This window comes from Hermetia illucens, chromosome 2 (genome assembly GCF_905115235.1).
Source record: "Hermetia illucens chromosome 2, iHerIll2.2.curated.20191125, whole genome shotgun sequence".
In the NCBI taxonomy this organism is placed as follows: Eukaryota; Metazoa; Arthropoda; class Insecta; order Diptera; family Stratiomyidae; genus Hermetia; species Hermetia illucens.
In genome coordinates this window covers 22,451,207-22,472,272 of record NC_051850.1, presented here as the reverse complement: position 1 = coordinate 22,472,272, position 21,066 = coordinate 22,451,207, and the positions used below count along the sequence as shown (strand labels likewise).

General features: G+C 42.0%; 1 protein-coding gene across 4 annotated transcripts in view; it reads right to left on the bottom strand.

Annotated features, from left to right (window-relative positions):
- Window positions 1–21,066, bottom strand: part of LOC119650105 (chitooligosaccharidolytic beta-N-acetylglucosaminidase) — a 77,325-nt gene that overhangs the window by 10,195 nt on the left and 46,064 nt on the right. Inside the window, exon 1 of one of the 4 annotated variants that reach the window (XM_038052626.1) lies at window positions 7,814–8,243. The exons of 2 other annotated variants lie outside the window; for them this stretch is intronic. In XM_038052626.1, coding sequence (XP_037908554.1) covers window positions 7,814–7,950 — 137 coding nt within the window. In that variant the 5' untranslated portion in view covers window positions 7,951–8,243. Of the gene's footprint in view, window positions 1–2,811; window positions 3,023–7,813; window positions 8,244–21,066 lie in introns of those variants that run through there. One more of the 4 variants, XM_038052625.1, reaches the window with a different exon arrangement.

The window sequence follows — 21,066 nt, the reverse complement described above, 5'->3', positions numbered from 1 at the left end:
CAGCGGGAGCGGAGCAGTCCCCAGGCTAGTAGAAAGTCTAAAGAGAATACACACATCGAGGAAAGTTCTGCGCTGTTTTAAGTAAGGAACATTAAGAGAGTGGACTTGGGCAGGATAGTCGACACGACGAAAGTTCTTTTTAAAGAAAAGGGGTCGGGCGAAATTGCTTTGGACTTTTGCTATGTCAAAACAATCAAAATTGCGCTAAGGGTTGCTAAGTACGAGAGAGTCAAAAAGTGTTAAGGAGCGTTGGACAGGCTTAAAGCGGAAGATGTACGTAGTGTGAAGCTAGACTTTTGGAAACGCAATCGGAGACATCCAGGTAATGCAGAACTTATCATTGAACGTTTCACCGAGGTCTGGGTGAAGTTCCGGTATGATAAAGGGTGGTCGTCCAGACAGTAGGAAAACCGAGTGAGAGAGGATTTGAGAGAGAGTAACGCATTGATGAAATGACACTGGTCAAATGACAACAATAAAGATAGGAGACTACAATTTTGAGATTGTTGATAATTTCTCTGCGTAAGATTGTTGGCATCCAAAAAAGCCTACCTCAACTCACAAGGACTATTCCGCTCGAAACATCTCAGCGTAGGATCAAAGCTCTTACTGTACAAGACAATAAGCTTGAGAGTCTTTATGTATTCCTCGGAGACCTTAATTCCCAGCAAGAAAAATTGGTAGCGTTCGGAGAGAAGAATTGTACGAAGAGTTTTGGCTTCCTAAATGAGATAATTTGGACAAAAGTACTGCGCAATCAACATAGTCAAAGGAGTTAGGAAAATCCAAGTAGATGATGTGCATTAGCTGTCAAGAGACATTTGGTCCTCCCCAAATGTATGATCACTGCCTTTGCGTATAGGGAAGATGTAGAGCAGGCTGCACCAAGTCAATGAAGAGAGGAGGGCGGAAAGGAGCTATGCACCGAAGAAAAGTAATTGTAAACTAAGTCACACGAAAGTTTTGGTGAGCCCGTAGAGGAGCCTGCCAACTTGATAAAAGTGGAGACGGCCGCGACAAATTACGAGTGCTTTTGATGTTAGACCAAAAGTTTCCACAAGCAAATGCGGCCTCGGCACTAGTCGCCCACTCCTCCCTAGACTTATATACCAGTTTGCAGAGCTTGAAGGAGGCATCCCGTTCTTCGAGGACGAGGAATCGACTTTTTTGTATTAGTGTAGAATATTTGGGCAGAATTATTATTCGAGTCATTCGGTGTGAAACAGGAAAGGTGTTGTATTTCAGGTTTGCGTCTATTGACGTAATGAAGCGTGAATTTACCGGTCCGAACGACCCTCGAGTGACTTTGCTTAAAGAGCGAGAATTGAACATGAATAATTCCAAATTCCAAAAAGCATTGAAGTAGAAGTCCTTCTCTTTGATTGGGAAATAGGAAAGGTCAATATTTGGTAAACCCGTCCTCGTGAGCTAAGACTCTGCCATCGGTAGTTGTAGTGTAGTCTTTTTGAAGTTCAGAAATCCATCCAGCAGAATATTATTAAATCCAATCCGATTACGAAGAAAGGAAATCGGTTTTACTAGATTTTATCTTATTATTGTTCAAAATAATATAAAAATCAGAAATTTTTTAATAGAAGTGTATATAATTTTAGCTGCCCGGCAGATGCTTTCAATATACTCTTGCATCTCCTCTCCCTAGGCCTCCACATTAAGTATGTTGCAGCGTGCAGTGCCGTCAGACTACGTGAGTCCGGATGCTGGGCAGCGAATTCCTACGGCCACTGTGACATCCTAGACGAAGTACCTCTGGAAATCTGGGCATTCCCCACGGACTATGCCACACGCAAGCAGAACTTCACGAGAAACTTTGCTGTGGACTTTCCAACCAGGGCAAGTGAAAGACTGGCGGCGTGTTGCAAGGTTATGACAAAGTATTCTTTACGGACGGATCAAAGATGGCCTGTGGAGTCGACGCGGAGGTTTTCTCGAATACACACAGTGTATCCAAGTCGTATGGTCTCCCAGGTTTCGTCAGTGTATTCTGGGCGGAAGTACTGGCGATATTGGAAGTCTGTCGATGGCTGGAGTGAGATTCGAGCCCCAAGCATAACACAGCCATTCTGACCGACAGCCAAGCGGCCATCAAGGCCTTGCACCCAGCGACGACATCTTCCAGGCTGGTGGGGCAGTGCAGAGATGCGCTGAACCATCTGGGCGGCAAGTTCAAGGTCACTTTCCTCAGGATTTCCGGGACTGCGGACACTGGGTAAATCATTTTTTGGGGACCTCAGAGAGGTTTCTAGCTGCAGGGTGAGAGAGCTGCTTACTTTCGTGAATGCTACGGGCTGGCTCTGAAGATCCGAGCTAACTGGACTCTACCTCCCTGCTCCCATAACAACAGTTACGGTCATAGGAGTTTGGGCCACCAAAACGGCGCACCAAAGCGTTAATTGGGCTCCTCGGAGCGACCACGGATGCCTACCTACCTTTCGTATATTATTTATGGTAATGGACGTTTGAAATGGTGCAGTTTGAACATCTTTTCCACACCGCATAAGTTGAAATTTTGTTGAGAAGTATTAAAATATATTGACAGTCTTATGACGAAACTGATATCGAATGTAATCGTGACGATGATGTCGTTATCATAATTAACAGAGTAAATATAATATTTACTACACTAATTATTATTAGGAAAGGTAAATACTACAGAACACTGTAATTTCCCTGGTAATCCTCAATGGGTACAATATGGTACTTCAGATAACATTCGTTATTGTATTAATCACTTCAATGTGATTAATCGTTTTTATAGATATTTTATACTAAAACACAACGAAATAGACCTACTGTTTCGTAATTGGCGGCAGCCGGTATATGTACTGTATGAAAGCGAAACCCAAAAGAACTAACACTGCACAGGAAATTCGGATAAGCCAATCAGTTGTTTGTGTTGAATGTTGCCTGCTCCTTAATATAAAGATTCCAGACGAATTCTTGATAATTTTCATTGTTTTACAAACACAAGATAAAATTGCTTTTAAATAAACCAATGTTGCCCTGAACCAAATAGTATTTTGTGACATTTGATCGCTACGTTGCTTAGTTGCCAGCAAATATTTAATTCAATTTCCTGTGCATTGCGGCATTGAATAGTTTTTATTAAAATGTATGTATCTGACAGAGAATAGGCTGTGAGTAGATACTGATAAGAGAAACCCTTTAAATGGTGTTGAGTTTAAAGCCGGACATTCTAGGTTTCGGTAAGGGACAAAAGAGCATGCATATAAGCAAAAACTTCAAGATGACGACCCAGCGGAGCAGGAAGAAATGATTTAAAGAATTCTGCTCGGAGGTGGACGTAAGCCCGTAACGAAGCGCACATAGAACCGTGATAGAACGATTCAGAGGTCGTCTCCGCAGATCACATGCGACACCCTTTTGTTAAAAATCATCTAAGGGTTATTTCCTGAGCAAAAGAGGGACACTGACAGCTTCCTGTGGATGTGACAGCAATTCCTACAGATAAGGGCTACTAGAGATCAGCGGTAGAATAGGCGACAAAAAAGCCCGGCCCGGGTCAAGGTGGATCTATGCGCATCACGAAATCAATGCGTCTGTGATCCGAGAGTGTGATATGATGTCAGGCGATGCCACCGTGGTGTCGATGACCTCTCGCCTGACCACGTTGAAGAAAGTGGGTTCATTACCCAAATTAAGGATATACAAATCGGTTCGTACTAGATACTCCAGTAGTCTCGATCCTTTTCCCCAGCATATGTGGTGAGCGTTGGCATCACATCCTGCTATTACCCCCATGCCTCTACTTTTGACATATTGGATAGCTCTGATGAATGTTCCACTGGGAACGTCTTCTGCGTTATAGGGGAAATATGTAGAGCACTTTTTATGGTTAGTTTAGCAGATATGGTGTCGCCATCACATAGGCCGTTAACCAAATTAGCCTGGAAGTCTTTTGAGACAACCATGCAGGAGCGGGGTCGATCGGTTCCATTGGCATACAACAGGTTAGCATGTTGGAAGTTTAGGCCCTTGTCTTCCCCACCAAAAACCCACGGCTTTCTTGTATGAGGTATATAAATGCCTTGCGGCTATTGATCCAACGACTGATAAGTGCAGTCACCGTTTTACAATGCTGCAAATTTATTTGGGAAATGTGGCACCTCATCTACATTTCAGATGAAAATGTCGCGGGCTGCACGTCCTCTTCAATGGTTTTAGGAGCCGACACTTGTAACGCGACGGTCCCTAGCCCGTAGTAGAGCCGGCAGCCCGATTTTTCCAGAACCTTCTTAGCATCGGGTTCGGGAACGCCAAGAAAAGTTCCCGACCTATCGGCTCTCTCTCCTGTTTTGCTGCCTAGCAGCATCCAGGTGGAAATGTTGAGGTTATTCTGCACGCCAAGTTGTTTCAGAACCCCAGCACCATTCCAGAACCTGGCCAGAATCAGAGCAGAAGCACGAAAACTCTTTAATCGAGCAAAACAAACCGGGAACGGGCAGAGGTATAATACAAAAATGCACTGACTGCGTATAGCAACGCGATCAGGGAAGCAAAATGGAACAGCTTCAGGGAATTCTGTGAAGGGGTCGAACAGATCACAGAAGCAACCAGGCTGTACAAAGCTGTAGCCAAAGACGGGGCAATATCCTCTGACTGTTTGAAGAAGGAAGATGGGACATTTACCGAGAATAAGGAGGACAGTGTACACCTGCTTCTCAGAACTCATTTCCCGGGGTCCAACCCCACGATGGTAGGCGGCAACATTCTGCCTGCCACCCCAATAACGAATAAAAGGGAAAGGAAAGAGAGGTGGAAACTAGCAAAACAGTTATGCTCAGAAGCTAGGCTAAGGTGGGCAGTGGAAACTTTTAACCACTGAAATCTCCCGGAGTAGATGGCATTTTCCCAGCACTAATCCAGAGAGGCGTAGGAATTATCTTAGAGTCTCTTCTTAGGATGGTAAGGGGGAGCATAGCACTGGGATACATACCAAGGGCATGGAGACGGGCAAAAGTGGTCTTTGTCCTTTTCACCCTAAATCGTTCAGACCAATTTGCCTAACATCGTTCGTACTCAAAACGGTGGAGAAGGTCATAGACAACTATATTAGAACTAACGTTATAAAGCGTAATCCCCCACATCACTGTCAACACGCTTACCGGGCAGGACGGTTAACTGAAACTGCTCTGTACCAGCTGACGGATGCCATAGACACAAAAGAAACAGCACTGTGTGCGTTTTTGGATATCGAAGGAGCATTCGACAACACTTCGCACACAGAGATATAAGATGTCCTGAGATGCAAGGGAGTGGGAAACACCCTGGTATTCTGGATGGGCAAAATGCTAGAAAGTAGACAAATAGAAGTACTGACAGGCACAAATTCTATTGTCATAAACACTACTCAAGGTTGTCCACAGGGCGGGGTACTAGCACCACTTATGTGGAGTATGGTAGTGGACCAACTCATGGATGTGCTAACACCTACTGGACTACAGGTCCAGGATTACGAGGATGACATTGTTTTAATCTGTAGGGGCAAATATGAAGATACCCTATGTGATAGAATCCAAACTGGACTAAAGGTTACCAGTGCCTGGTGCAGGCGGGTTTGCAGATCAACCCAGCCAAAACCACCATAGTACCATTCACTAGGAGGCGTAAGCTTGATCACCTAAGAGCCATAACATTACATGATATGGAGGTGAAACGAGAAACAGAGGTCAAATATTTGAGAATTACGCTAGACCAAAAAATTACTCTGGAAGACACATGTCGGAAAGCCACGAGGGCTCTGATGACTTGTAGATCCATAGCAGGGAAAAAATGGGGTTGCATCCCGAAGATACTACTTTGGATATTTACTGCACCAGTAAGGCCAATGATTACCTAGGGAGCGGTAATCTGGGCAGAAAGAACAGAACTCAGCACACAAGTCACGGAATTACATAAGCTCCAAAGGCTGGCTTGCGTGTGTATCAGTGGGGCAATGAGGACATGCCCAACGGCATCCCTGGAGGTCCTTCTGGGATTAACCCCTCTCCATCTGCACATACAGGTGCAGGCATGGAGGGCAATATTCAGGATGGCCGGTAGTATGAGTGAAGCGGGGAGCTGCCTAAATCGAAGGAAAATTAATATTCTTTCTAGGCGGTATCCCGAATTACTGATTACTTGGTACACTGACGGATCCCTCACAGCGGAGGGAGCGGGTGCTGATGTCAGTGGACCAAGGAAAATGTACTTGGAGCCAATGGGTAAGTACACTAGCATATTCCAGGCGGAAATAGAGAGATGTAACTTCTTTAATCTCCAAACGAACTACGGGGGGCAGAACATTGTTATTCTCACCGATAGCCAAGCAGCGATCAAGGCACTTAGGTCCAACCAGGTGAATTCTAAACTGGTGTGGGAATGCCTTGAGAGAATGAATACATTCGGCTCGTCCACCAAAGTCTGGATACTTTGTGTTCCAGGCTATGCTGGGTTGGAAGGCAACGAGGCAGCGGACGAACTAGCCAAGAAGGGAGCAGGGACGTCTTTACACGGGCCAGAACCCTTCTGTGGAATCAGAAACGGTTTCATGGCTATGCCATTAAAAAATGAAGAACGGTTGAGGGAACTATACTAGGCGGACTTAGTAGGAATGGAGCAGTCTCCAGGGTGCTTATTGGGGGATACAAACCCAAGCGCAAAAAAATGGAAATTTTTACTAAACTATCACCTAGGGAAGCTGGGGGTATCTACGGACACTGCCTGCAGGTTCTGTGCGAAGTGTGTTGAAACCTCTATAACCGTCCTGGGACAGTGTCCGGTACTTGTGCAAAGTAGGTCGAGGTATCTGGGAGAACACTTAATACCCTATGCAAAGTTGAAGGATCTGGAAGTAGGGAATATACTAAAGTTCCTGACGGTTATAGACCTGCTTGTTATACTATGATTAATAGGTACACTATAACCAGTAAAAGGGCGCAATAGTTCTTCAAGGACGCGAACGACTTTGCCTTAATAGAAAAATAATAATAATAACAGGGACGCTTAAGAAACGGTCGGTCATACCGGCTGACACCTACTAGTAAGGAGTGGTTGGAGAGACGGCATGGGGAGATCAATTATAACCTTAGAGCTAGTTCCTGTATAGGTTTCAACTGGATAGCTCCCCCGATTGTGTAGATTGCGATGGGAGTCCCGGAGGACCCAGAACATGCATTTTTTCAACGTCTAAGATTCGTGGATGAAAGGAGGAACCTAGACAAAACTTTACAAGAGCAAATTACGGATTCCAGGAAAGCGGGGCAATGAGCGCCGTGTATAGAGCAAAGAAGACCTTAGCCTTAGTCTACAGGGAGCTAACTATGCTTGTAATGTGATGCCTTATGGTAGCTCCAAAGAGCAGAAGGAGAGTCGGGGTGGATTTAGTGGGCAAAAATGTATCCTAGAAAACCTTAAATATAGTAAGCAAGTTCACTCTGCTATGGCCAAACGAAGAAAACTTGTTACATATGAAGATGCCATGGCCAAACGAAGAAAACTTGTTACATATGAAGATCATAAAACCGTTTATACCTTAAGCACCCAACTTTCGAATTTTTAAGTTTTTTTGAGTACGTTGAGCAAACTTCTTTCCAGGATTACCCTTGTTAAGTGTACTTATGATTCCTGTATAGCATCTAGCAAGTATATGTTAGAGAGGTTGGTGGGGCTTGTATGAATGGTTCGATTTTTTAGTCTTTTTTAATCCTTTAAACACATTTACAGTCCCTTTAGGATTGATATGCACAAACACAAAACACAAATCTGATTTAAACCAAATATAATCTAAACATACGGATCTGGCGGCGGTGTTGCATTTAGTATAATGATGACTGCTCCAATAATAGTTATAATGATGAGAACAGTTATAATGTAGCACGTAATTTTATCAGCCGAACAGAATCTCTTCATGTTTTCTTTTTGTAATATCATAGTTGCACCGCGAGAAACCGTACGCAAATATTTAAATAAACTGGGCACTCTCCACTATTCTCGATACTATCACTGACTAGTCCGCATCACATCTGAATATCCACTGTAGTCGGCCTGTTGTAATTGTAACCCTATTGACATCGACCGGTAAACATCAACAAATTTCGAAAATGTTAGACTTCCTTGAGGCTTCAAAAATAGATTTCTATTGGCACAAGACGGGAAAAAATAAATTGAATAAATATAAATGCAAACTGAAACTGCACGAGAGATGCACTGGAGTCGTTCGAAATGAAGCTCTACTGGAAGCACTCCACACACGATGCAATACTTTTATAAGATACAATGCAAATTGTGGCTTTTAATTAGATAACAATAGTTCTTTTAGCACAGGCGCAGCGAAATATAGTTTAAAGTTATGGCAATAGACAGCAGAAACGTATGAAGATACATTCGGCGATATAATTTGCAATCACATAGATTTTTTTAAAAATAAATTACAAATATCTGGCTAAATAGTAACGCGGTACTATTATTTAAAAATAGTAGTATAAAAAAATAGAGAGGCTTAAGGCGGAACGAATTGAATTTTAATTGAATTTTTATATTAAGACTTAAATCCAATCAAAGAAACAACCGGCAAAGTAAAAAGATTTTAATCAAAATCGACATTTTGGCAAATATTTATGTATCAGTCAACATTATACCATCTTCCAGTTATTTTTCACTATTTTCTTTTTTAGATGCAAAAGAAATACCGGAATATGTTCACTTCAATTTCGAAATAATTATCGATATCAAGGTAAAAGGGACAATCTAGATTGTCTTTCCCATTATGGGTAGAAAACTTCATGTTTAAAATAGGAAACTTAGAAGAAGGGTGAAATACAAGTTGACTTTGGACATCAGAATTTTGAATGTTTATTGAGAGGCTGGAATCCAGGATTGGCAATGTACCCTAAATTAATCTACTCCCCCTACAGATATTAGTATCTTCTTTGGAAGTAAGCGACCAACTGGCTTATATTATTTTGGAAAGACATCAAGGTGACAAATATCGACCTAGATGTCAGCATTCATGCTTGACATTCCAATTAGTGCCATACTGATATCAGTTAAAGATTCGATTTAGATAAAAGTCAACTTGATATCTATTGATAAAATATTATTGGTGGCACTTTCCCTCTTTTAACGATGATGAAAATAACAATCATGGTAGGTTTTTATTAGAAAATTTGTGTTATCAATAAATCAAATCATTCTGAACCTTGGGCAATAGTGTCAGCTGTTAAATAATTATAAAAATTCCACAAATTTTTGCCTATTTTTTCTGCTTTGAGTGCCTAAATTGCTGTAAAAGAAGACGGAAGACAAGCTTCCAATTTTGGAAGGGCTTTAAATCTGAGGCTGCGACTTTGGCTACGAACCACCTTACGGGCTCCAACGCGATTTTGAGGCTTGGTTTTCACCTCATATCTATACATTATTAACCAATTGGATTCTTTTTCTTCTGCGATTTGTAAACTTTCTTGGTGCTGTTTTCTGTTTAGACATGTATCACATTTCTGGAACGGGCGCGCATGGTTTTCATACCGGAAGCAGACAGAAGTTCCGATCAATCCGCTCCACCATTTTCGTGTTGAAGATCTTTGAGGATGATCGTGGACAGATCATCCCTCTCGGGATCTCAGAACGCCTACATTAAAAGCACGAAATATTATCATGGTTGAGTGATCTTTACACTACAAGCAATACAACCTAGCTTTTCACTTTCCTCCAGTGTAAAGGATCTGGGGTTATCATGTATCCCAAGTTAAATTGGAAAACAAACATAGAAGTAAGAGAGCTGTATAGCCTTCTATGGCTACAAAAAGATCTTTGTGAGGAAATGGGGTCCCCCCCGAGGTTCCATTAGATGGACACAGTGGTGGTTCAGCCCATCCTAGCCCATCCGACGCTGAGCAGAAAATATGTATGCACAATAGGGCCAAGCTAAATAGGATCTGAGGACCTGGATGTATAGATGCGGGTGCGGCATTCCTGCCCAGTAGATGACCCCCCCCAATGAACTCTTTCCGTTAGAACTTCATATTACTGTTCCCGGAGTATAGGGCATCGACACAGTCAGATTGTGCTTCAATTTCACTATCATCACACTTAACGCTGTACAAGTGATAAGCTAACAGTAGCGATACAAACATAAAACGAACACAGACACCCATGACGACTTGGATTTGAACACAGAGCAACGAGATTGGGAGACTGATGGCCTCTCCCCTCAATCATCACCCCGCCAAGCTTCATATTAGATACGCTATATTATGCAGTGCTCACTCCGTGAGTCTAGATGCGTAGCAAAGGAGACCTGTGACGATAGTAACATCCTAGACGAAGTACTGGGGTGTATCAATCATAAATGGGACTACATAAGTCTTTTTAAGATTCTAAGGGTCTTATAATTGAAAATGATTCATGTGCCGGTGTCTTTATTGAAAAGGGGGGATCGACCGTAATTCTCTCGAACTCCTTAGTATCGAAAGAAACCATGAGCGAGAAAAAAGTGCACGTGTTCGTGGAGCAAAGAATTATTATAAGTTTTTGGGCAGGGATGGAGTGAATCTGATCGAAATTATGTAGCGATTGCGCGTACAGATCGGAGAAAATACCCGAATATTTGCGTGGCGTAAGGAGTTCCCTGGAGAGCCTGAGAAAATCGAGAATCTAAGCCACAATTACCGCCCAAGGACGAGTGTTACCGCGGAAAACATCGAGGCGGTTCGCAGGCTCATATAGGAAAATCGACGAATATTCCTATTCGAAACTCTTAAGAAAGTCAACATCTACATCTCCTATCAGAAAACCACAAGCGACATTGATTGGACGTTTCTCAGTGACTGTTCGGGTGATTTCAACAAAAGTAGACTGTAACGAAACTTGGGTGTACCATTACATACTCGAGTTGAAACATGCCAGTATGGAGTAAAAGAGGAGCGATGAAGGGGCGCCAGTGAAGGCCAGGTCGGGCATTTGAATGCGTTTGCACACGTACATAGCCTTACATTCTTTAACAAGGAGGGCAACAGGAGATTAAGGATGGTCTGCCGAGTCTCCCGGTAGTATTCCCGAAAAGGTACAGTATCGGCCAAACGTAAGCTGGAATACATCAGTTTATATTCCAAGCTATTGTTCTGGAGACACTGTCGATAGCTGGGGTATGATCCAAGCCGCAAGCGTAACATGGCGATTCTGATCGACAGCTGAGTCTTCGGGCTCGGTGGCAACATTCTGTAAGCTTGTGGGGCAGTGCAGAGAGATGCTTAAAGCCACCTTCCTTTGGATTCCCGGTCATAGCAACATACAGGAGATTGCGCGAGCCACCGCACTGACAAGGTGGGGCTTCGATCTTGACAGTCGTTTAGTGGGCGCCGTCTACGTCCGTACTCTGGCGACTGTAAGATGTGGAATCCATTCGCCCCAATTGACTTCACAGTCATTATTTCCTATAACAAAACTCGATTACGAGAGCTTTTGGACTAAACGCGCGCACACTTGGCTTATAATTAACATTGCACCACATTGCACCTTATAATTAACATTACCGAAGCTACGGAGAGGAGAAAGACTTTCAGGTACCTGCAACTGCCTGGTTCTATCCACTGGCAGGCTGTGGAAACTAAGTAAGAAATTCTTTGATGGTACGCAATTCCTTGATGATCTTAAAGAGGGTGATGGAGCTCCTATCCTTGGCGAACGCTATGTTGGCTTAGAAGATCTGAGCCGGTTTGATTCTATTCTCCTTGCCCCCTCCCCCTACTTTTTTTTCGCACTTCCCATAATGGCTCCCACGGCCACTTAAACCTATTTACCGTCCATCATATGCTGGGGAGTAGAGAAAGTCCAAATTGTGGTGAAATGGAAGTATATTGAGGCGAGATGTTCTAGGGGCTGTCCACAAGGAGGGGTTTTCTCAACCTTGTTATCGCTCCTGGTAATGGACATCTTATTATGGCTCCTGGGGGACACAAAAGTCTTTGTACTTGTATTTGCGGAAGATATAGCAACAGTTATTGCTGGCAAGTTTGCGGACAAGTACAGACCGCTTAAGTAAATCTGTAGAGATAATCGTCAATTGAGTCCTCCGTAATGAATTTATGGTGAACGGTAGGAAAACTAGTTACGTTCTATAGGAATGTTACAATGAAGTATTTCGAAGCGCATTTCGACTCAAAGCTAACATGGTAGCGTCATAGCCAGGAACCATATCAGAAATGCTGCAGATTGCCTTGATATTGTAGAACTGCGACAGGTAAAACCTTTGCCACATTGGGTTTGCTGCACTGATGTCTAGAAACATAATAAAACCCATTTTGATGTATGCACCACCGTCTGGTAGTCAAGGCTGAATTTTGTTAACAGCAGGAAGTTGCTCGCGCAAATTCATAGATTAGTTGGTCTAGTTACTGGATTACTGGAGTAATGAAACTTATATAGCAGTAGAAGGTACCTAAATGTATCCTCTGTTCGTTTGGAGGTAGGTAATGTCGCATATAGGGTTGACACCATTGACCTGCAGAAAGGCAATGAATTCTAGGATCATGCGCTCATCCAAAAATACCCAGGCAAACATCAGGTGATTCTGAAAGCTGCTGATCACGGGGATTCCAGATTTGTCTTTGAGACGGCAAAAACAATAATTCTCATAGATGGGTCAGCTATGAAAGGACAGTCGGGGTCAGAGGTGAGATCCTTATGGACTAGAATAAAGCAGAGTCTTCGGAAAAATGACAACCATATTTCATACGGAGATGTAGTCAGCTTTATTGACAACAGAAGCATGTTTACGACAAAAACAGCGATGTCGCACGCCATATCAAGTCAATTGGCCTGGAGCTGCGAATTAATTGTTGTTTAAAGGTTGACTGACTGAATAAAATATTCTTGATGGACTTCGGAATTTAGGACACTCGAAAAACGATGGTAACTAGGGGGTAAACTAATTGGCTCGTTAAAGGTTTGGTTCCACAATGAAGGGTGTAGAACCGGTATCTGGCGTTAGAATATCCACTGTCAAGCCTACTTTGAAGGTTGGAGTCGCAGGCCTCTAGAGCGGTATTTTCAGTATTCCTTAGAAAAAAAGACATGAAAACCTTAGTAGGGTTAGATGGGTAAAATCAGGATGGTAGTCTCACTTATATGTAGCCAATGTGAGTTAAAGGGACACGACCATGCGTTTCAAATGCAGCTGGTTGGTCCGTCAGACTTCAGGCAACGATACTTTCGAAAAGTTTTCTTTATTGTCTGCCTCTGGAAGGCGTTTTCAGATTTGCAAAAGCCTGCGACGTACGACGGAGACCGCTGAATTGGGTACGTCAAACTGGGGTTGTTGCCAGTTTCTCAACCCAGCCTAATTTAACCTTCTGTTAATTAACTTGGTTTGATGTTCATTATTAACTCCAATACTGATGTAGGCCGGTACCCGGTGTCAACGTGTCTAACCGTTCATGCACAAGTCTAAATGTTAAGAGAAATTACATCTTGGTTCGTCGAGAGAGGAAGGAAAGTGGGAGATTTCGCTCGGGCCTGGAAGTTTTTTAGGGCAACTTCAAGCCCGGTAAAATTAGATTGATTTTGCAATTTGCATACCCAAAATTAGGTTCAGTCCAACATTCAGAGTGTATGATATTCTTCAAAACTATTTGCAATACAAAAAGTGGGAACCATACATTGGTTGCATTGCACAGAATTACTATTGAAGGTTTTGATACTGCTCTTTCCGCTTCAACTTACGTCATTACGCTTGTTTCGCTTGCATCCAGGTTTATTCTTTGCATTACTAATAAACTATTGTCGATAACTGGTTGTATTACAAATAAACTATTAACGACTCATAACGAATGAAATTGTTGTAGATTTTCTTCATGTGGGACTATAGGAACAAACTCAATTATTTCCGCTTTGATGTACCCAAGACTCAACAAACCTGAATCAACAGTCAGAATAAAATTTCCAAAACTGATAAATATTCATAATTAACATGAACACTCATTTATAGAGTATCTGGCTAAAGTTGTAGGGAATCTACTCTTTGAATTGGGTCTCATTGACTGGATAGAACACAATTTTTGTCTTCATTGCTGAGAAGATGCTTAGATAATTTGCTAGTCTGGGGTTGAAATTGCTACACTAATTGTAATCTCGTTGACTTTTCAAGTATCTTCATTATAATCCCTTTTTAATATCAGAGTTCAAAAATAAAATAAAAACGAATGCCACGACTAACAACTGCTCAAATTCAAGTTTCCTTTTTCAGATAAACGTTCAATAACTCCTGGAATTCCTTAGCGATTGCAAACTACTATCTTCGATTGTATCTTACGAATCCGAGTCGTTTGAAAAGTTTTGAACCGAATATGCCACACACTAAAAATAAATGCACTTGCCACTATTGGAATCGCACTCGCGACAAAAAGTCGTCTTATGCAACCCGGTAAGCGTCTTATACGTTCCCTAATGGAATATCTATCGACAACTAAGCAAAAGCGCGAAACTGAAATTTCATTCTGAATAGCGATGTTACGCGTATTCCCAGTTCATATGTACATATATAGTTTTATTATAATACTTATCGACTTAGATCTCAGATGACAATGTTAAAAGCTGATATGTAAACTTACTCGTAATACGAGCAAAGCTTAGTTTTAATCATTATCAAATCGTAAATCCATCATAATGCATGCCAAATGATATTAAATTCAAATTGTTATCAGGGTTGAAAGTTGAATATCTAATCTGGTGAACGAATTAAGAAACTTAAAAACATTATAATTTTAATATGTTAAAAAAAATACAAATTGCTTTCATTATGTATTGATAGCGTGGAACCAATTTTGATCTTGATATTATTCGTTTGGGTCTTACATGTTTTAATGAACTATGAGCCTCTAATTTGATAACGTACTATGGACGTTTGTCAATTCGTATTCTTATTATCATATGATTTTATCTTTCCTTACTACCATTGTTTTCCCATTTGGTGCTTTCAAGGTATGCTTCTCTTGTGCAAAATCAGAGTAAAGGTTACAAAGTTGCCAAAGTTATACGAAAGAAGTTTTAAGATCCGGGTTGAACATAAGTTCTCAGATTTTTCGGTTGAGTAGGTGACATAATAATTCCTAGTCCCTCCGAGGCTGCTATTGTCAAAACTAAGGGGTATTTTGGAATGCTACTAATGGAAACCTTTCATTTGACATCCCAAATTGCTACGTTTGGAAAAACCTCTATATCTCCCACCCCCTTCATATTTAGGAGGAAGCCAAATAATGCTATTTTCTGCATGCGTTGGAATCACAATTCCAAAATCTCAACAGAATTTCATGCCAGTTGTTGAAACATTTTCTAAATGAAGTGCGTGTGGTAGACAACTTTTGGACCAAAATGGCTATAGGAAGGGTACCCAAATGGCAAAGGCATCAAAAGATCAAGTTCAGGGAAACTTAATGAACGCCTTGAACGGTAGGGAAGACCCACAGAGATCGGAGTCATACGCTTCGCATAGCCTGAAGCAAAAAGAGTTGAGCTTTTCGAATTTATCAGAAACAAGCGCAACGTGCACCAAACTAAAAGTAGGGTAGTAGCTATAAGTTCTCCACAACAATCCGAAACGTAGTGCCCAACAGTGTTCCAGGCTGCCCAACCAGCGCTACTACCAGGAGTGGGAAACACCCTGGCTTTCTGGATGGCCAAAGGGCTAGAAAGTAGGCAATTAGAAATACCGACAGGTACAAATTCTATCGTCATGGACAAGGTTACCCACAGGGCGGGGTACTATCGCCGCTTATGTGGGGTATGGTAATGGACGAACACCTGTACGTGCTAACAAATACTAGAATACAAGTCCAGGGTTACGCGGACGACATTGTTTTAATCTATAGGGGCAAATATGAACATACCCTATGTGATAGAATCCAAACTGGATTAAGGGTTACTAGTGCTTGGTGCAGGAAGGTGGGACTGCCAAGACCATCATAGTACCATTCACTAGGAGACGAAAGCTTGATCACCTGAGAGCCATAAGGTTACATGACATGAAGGTGAAACAAGAAACAAAGGACAAATATTTGGGAATTACACTAGACCAAAAATTACTCTGGAAGACACATGTCGGAAAGTCACGAGGGCTCTGATGACTTGTAGGTCCATAGCAGAAAAAAATGGGGTTGCAGCCCAAAGATACTACTTTGGATATATACTGCAATAGTAAGGCCAATGCTTACCTATGGGACGGTAATCTGGGCAGAAGGAACCGAACTCAGCACACAAGCCAGGGAATCACACAAGCGATCAAGGCACTTAGGTCCAACCAAGTGAACTCTAAACTGGTATGGGAATGCCTTGAGAGAATACACTCGGCTCGTCCAACAAGGCCTCGATACTCTGGGTTCCAGGCCATGCTGGGTTAGAAGGCAATGAGGCAGTGGATGAACTAGCCAAGAAGGGAGCAGGGACGCCTTTACACGGGCGAGAACCCTTCTGTGGAATCGGAAAAGGTTTCATGGCTATGACACTAAGAAATGAAGAGGAACGGTTGAGGGAACTATACTGGACGGGCCTACCAGGGATGGAGCAGTCCAGGGTGCTTATTGGGGGATACGAACCCATGTGCACAAAAGGTTGCTTAAACCTCACCAAAAAGAACCTCCGAATTATAGTGGAAATTCTCACTGGTCACTGTCGGCTAAACTACCACCTAGGGAAGCTAGCGATATCTACGGACAGTGCCTGCAGATTTTGGGCGGAGTGTGACGAAATCTCTACACACGTCCTGGGACAGTATGCGGCACTTTGTGCAAAGTAGGTCAAGGCATCTGGGAGAGCACTTAATACCAGATGCAAAATTGAAAGATCTGGAAGTAGGGAATATAATAAAGTTCCTGACGATTATAGGCTTGCTTGAGATACTATGATTAATAGGTAAATTATAACCAGTAAAAGGGGCACAATAGTTATTTAATAACGCGGTGTGACTTTCCCTTAACAGAATAATAATAATAATACTCCCAGTTTACGGCCAGGCAAGAGTACAAAGGGGATCTTCTAGGGAACTGACAATTATCCAAAAATTTAACTAAATATGTGGAATTCAGAAAGCAGTTTTCTCAAGTACGAGTGTTAGCATGTGACGTGAAACTCAAGAAAAACGATTGTGACGAATAAATGAAAGTCATTAAAACAACATCAAAGAAGTAGAAGGAAAATATGTAAAATTTGCCAAAGGGCGAGTTATATTTCCAGTGGAAGCCATTGTTCAATTTAAAAGACGAAAATGCCAGGAAAATCCTTGTTTTAAGCGGGTCATCCCGTGTGAAGGCCGTTTTTTTTTTGGGTTTTTTTTTTTAGAAATTTTTTGTGAAGAACTGGATAAAGATACAAATACGAATTTCATCATAGATTTACTAATATCTTGAGTGTGAATAGTAATTTTTCCATCCCGATCGCATAGTCGGTTATTGAAATACACGGCAATTTATACACCCATCTCCAAAAAAAATGTGTTTTTCTGCTGCCACGCTAGAGGACGCTGTGATCATCTTACAGAAAAAAAGTAAACGGCATTTTAACGTACAGACTTAACTTCAACCCGCAAACTAGATTATTAAAAAATATTGAAAGGTAAATTTTTGGTGCCGTGTTAATCTTTTTTTGTGAATTTTGGTGTTTTTTCACGGTTTCTTCAATGAATAAAAAAAAACTACTAAACGAATCGCAATTATCCTAGTTTGCGGACCGTGGAAAGATGTTCTGAATAAGTCTTGAAAATTTCAAAGAATTTCGTTGGCTAGATTGTGGGCTATGGTGGCAGCCGATTTTCAACATGCAGTTTCGAGAAAAACGCATTTAAAAAGTAGAATGTGATTTTTGGCCATAAAACTTTAACTGACCCTTAATCTGCTATACCTAATCCATAAACCTTAGGTTTCTTGAAGAAATACATGTACAGCTTTGGCTTCAATTTTTGTCGTTTTAGCGGAGTCATTCCAATGTCATTCGGGTTGATAAATACGAGCTTTATTACGGCGATCGACATAAATCTGCCATGTTACTTATCACGTGTTTAACACTACGATTCCGCGAATCTGACACACGTGACGACCCCCTTAAAAAAGCAAGAAACTTGAAGAAGAATCTACTGTGAGTTCGTACCCAACCATTACAATGTTACTACAAACAGAGGCAACGCTAAAACGACTGGACTGGACTAGAAAAGTTCGTATTGGATGAGTTCTTCGCCATCTAAGCAAATATTCCCAGCTAAGAGCTCTTTATATAACGCCATCTATTGCAAAAGTATGCCCTGCATCCATGCCAATGAGGTGTACATTCCCCGTAGAATGCCCAAATACTGGTGAAACCTTGTACAGGTTTGGTACTGACCCAAACGGGCGGCTAGTGAACGATAGGTAGGACTATGAGGAACCGAAAAAGTAGGCCTTTTAAGAAGGCCGCGGAAACCCCTAAACCAGCAATACAAGAGAAAATCTTTTAAAAAAATTCTGCTTAAAGACGGACGTAAATCCGTGGAGGAATGTCTATAATGTTATGGAGAAATGACTCAGAGGCCAGTGAATGCAGTCGATTCCTTCTAACCAGGAGAGGTTGGCCAGAAAGCATAGGGGAATAAATTGTAACCTCGCTGAGGTTCAAACGAAGCATGGAGGCTTTCGGTAGGACCTCTACGGATTTAAATTAGACACTTTATCAATCTACCCGATTCTTCAAGTAGCGATGTTGTCCTTAGCCACTATTGGTCGAGCTCAGACCACGTAAGCATAAGACCTCCTTCAAAAGTAGAGGTGTGGGCAAAACTTCGAGAAAAATTTCTGGAGGTCCTGGGGGTTTAACCTAAGTACTTGCTGTGCAGATATAATTCGCTGGTCTTCCTTGGACTCGGTCTATGGCCTTGATTCTAACCTAAAGAAAAATACCGCTATCTTAAAAGTTATAAACAACTCTTAGTTATAAAGCCAGCTTTAACTACAAAATATCAGCAACTATTGTTTTATTATAAGCATTATGGATAGGCAAACCTTGAGTGCGTTACAAACCGCAAACTATTGACTTTGAATTTCTCAGCAATTATTTGTGGCTCTATCTATTTTTTTATTGATCACTTTCCTAGTAATTCGCATAATATACCATTTTTAAGGAATTAACCTGCTTTTTCTATTGATTATTTAAATAATCTTGGCTTTAACATTCCTCAAATGTCGTAAATATGTTTTCATTACTAAGTAAATGTGCAACATATATTCTAGTATGCACACATGGCTGATATATCTTACAACCGTCGAATCAGTCATTGAAAGTTAATAGTTTTTCCTTTGATATCTGAACGTTTACCATGCTTTACTTAGCAATTGCAACACTTGTGAAGGGATCGTAAATTTTTGGAATTTTTACAAGAAATCATTATATTGTAATTCAAATATGGAAGTAGTTACCAAATGAGTCAGGTTTGCGGTGGTACCTGGCGTAGTAAATCCGATAGATGGTGACACTGGCGGACAATGGTTCGATAAGTTACGATTGGGGGAAAGAAACTCTCACACTTGAGTTTGAGTCGTAGCCTGCTTCCTTTCTACAGCTGGAGAAACTAACCAAGTAAGGAGCGGTGACGGTGAAAACATGCAATTGCAGTGGAGACTATTAAGCAGGCGCAAATCGAACAAGGGTGGTCAGAGGGTAGTATAGGTCCCAGGGCGAAACGATGGAGAATAAAACCTGGGAAACACCTGCACAACCAACACCAATAGCTCTACTACCAAACCCTATCTCTACATCCACCTGGTGACCGCTGGGAGCTCTTTCTTAACGAAAAGCTGCAGACGGAGAAGGTTGAAGGCGAGTCTCCCGCGCCTAAAAATGGGACAAATAAGCTGGTCCTCCAGGTTCTGGTTTGGGTAGGGCTGACAACTCTACACGGAAAACGTTGTTACGAAGGCACAACAGGAGCCTCGAACTGGACGGATAACACAACGACGAACCCGACAAGGACAAAGGAATAACGATTTGCGCATTTTCTCATGGAACGTGCACTCCCTGTACAGAGATGGAGCTGCCTAGCAGCTAGCCGATACCCTCTCCCAATATAGAGCTGATGAAACAGCGTTACAGCGAGATGCGTTGGATAGGGACCGGTTTCCTGGAGAAGAGTAACTACACCATATATTATAGCGGCCATCCAGTAGACCATGTGTTCGGAGTAGGTTTTTTAGTCAGCCAAAAAATGCAACCTGCTGTTATCGGCTTTGAAAACATGAGCGAATGACTATGAACTCTGCGCTTGCGAGGCAAATTTAGAAATATAAACCTCATAAACGTTAACGCCCTTACAGAGAAGACTCCAGAGTCGGAGAGGCAGTAGAACGAATCCTCGAAGCCTGTCCCAGGTATGATATCAAAATCAAACTGGGGGATTTTAACAGCCAAGTAGGGCAGCCCGTATTCAGGCGATACGTTGACTCCCATAGCTTACATCAAAATACAAATGATAACGGACTGCAGATTATTCAATTGGCAGTGTCACACGAAATGGTTGTTGGAAGCACCCGGTTTGCGCAGAAAGCGGTTTCACAAACATACGTGGGCCTCTCCAGACGGAACCACTTTCAACCAAATTGACCACGTGCCGCCACCTCTAAGCCTTGATGAATGTCAGGGCATATAGGGGGCCAATATTGTTTCGGATCACTATCTATTACACTATCACTATCTACTACCAGAATCCCTTCAGGTGAGAGTGAATATTGAAGCCAATCACAATACAGCCCTCCGTAACACCTAAAAGGGGGGAATGCATGCCGCAATAATCGCAGCTAACAGATGTCCTGGAGATAAAGCATCAACAAATGATTTTCACAACCAACTGAAGAGCGTTATCATTGATACGGTCACAAACAAACTTGATTCCTGTCCCAAGAAAGAGTCGGAGCAGTTGGTTCGACAATGAATGTAAGCTTGGAACAGGACGGACGAATACGGCATACCGAGTAATGTTGCGTTCTCAAAGAACGCGAGTAGGCGCAGAGACTTATCACGAACTCCGTCGAGCGGAGAAAC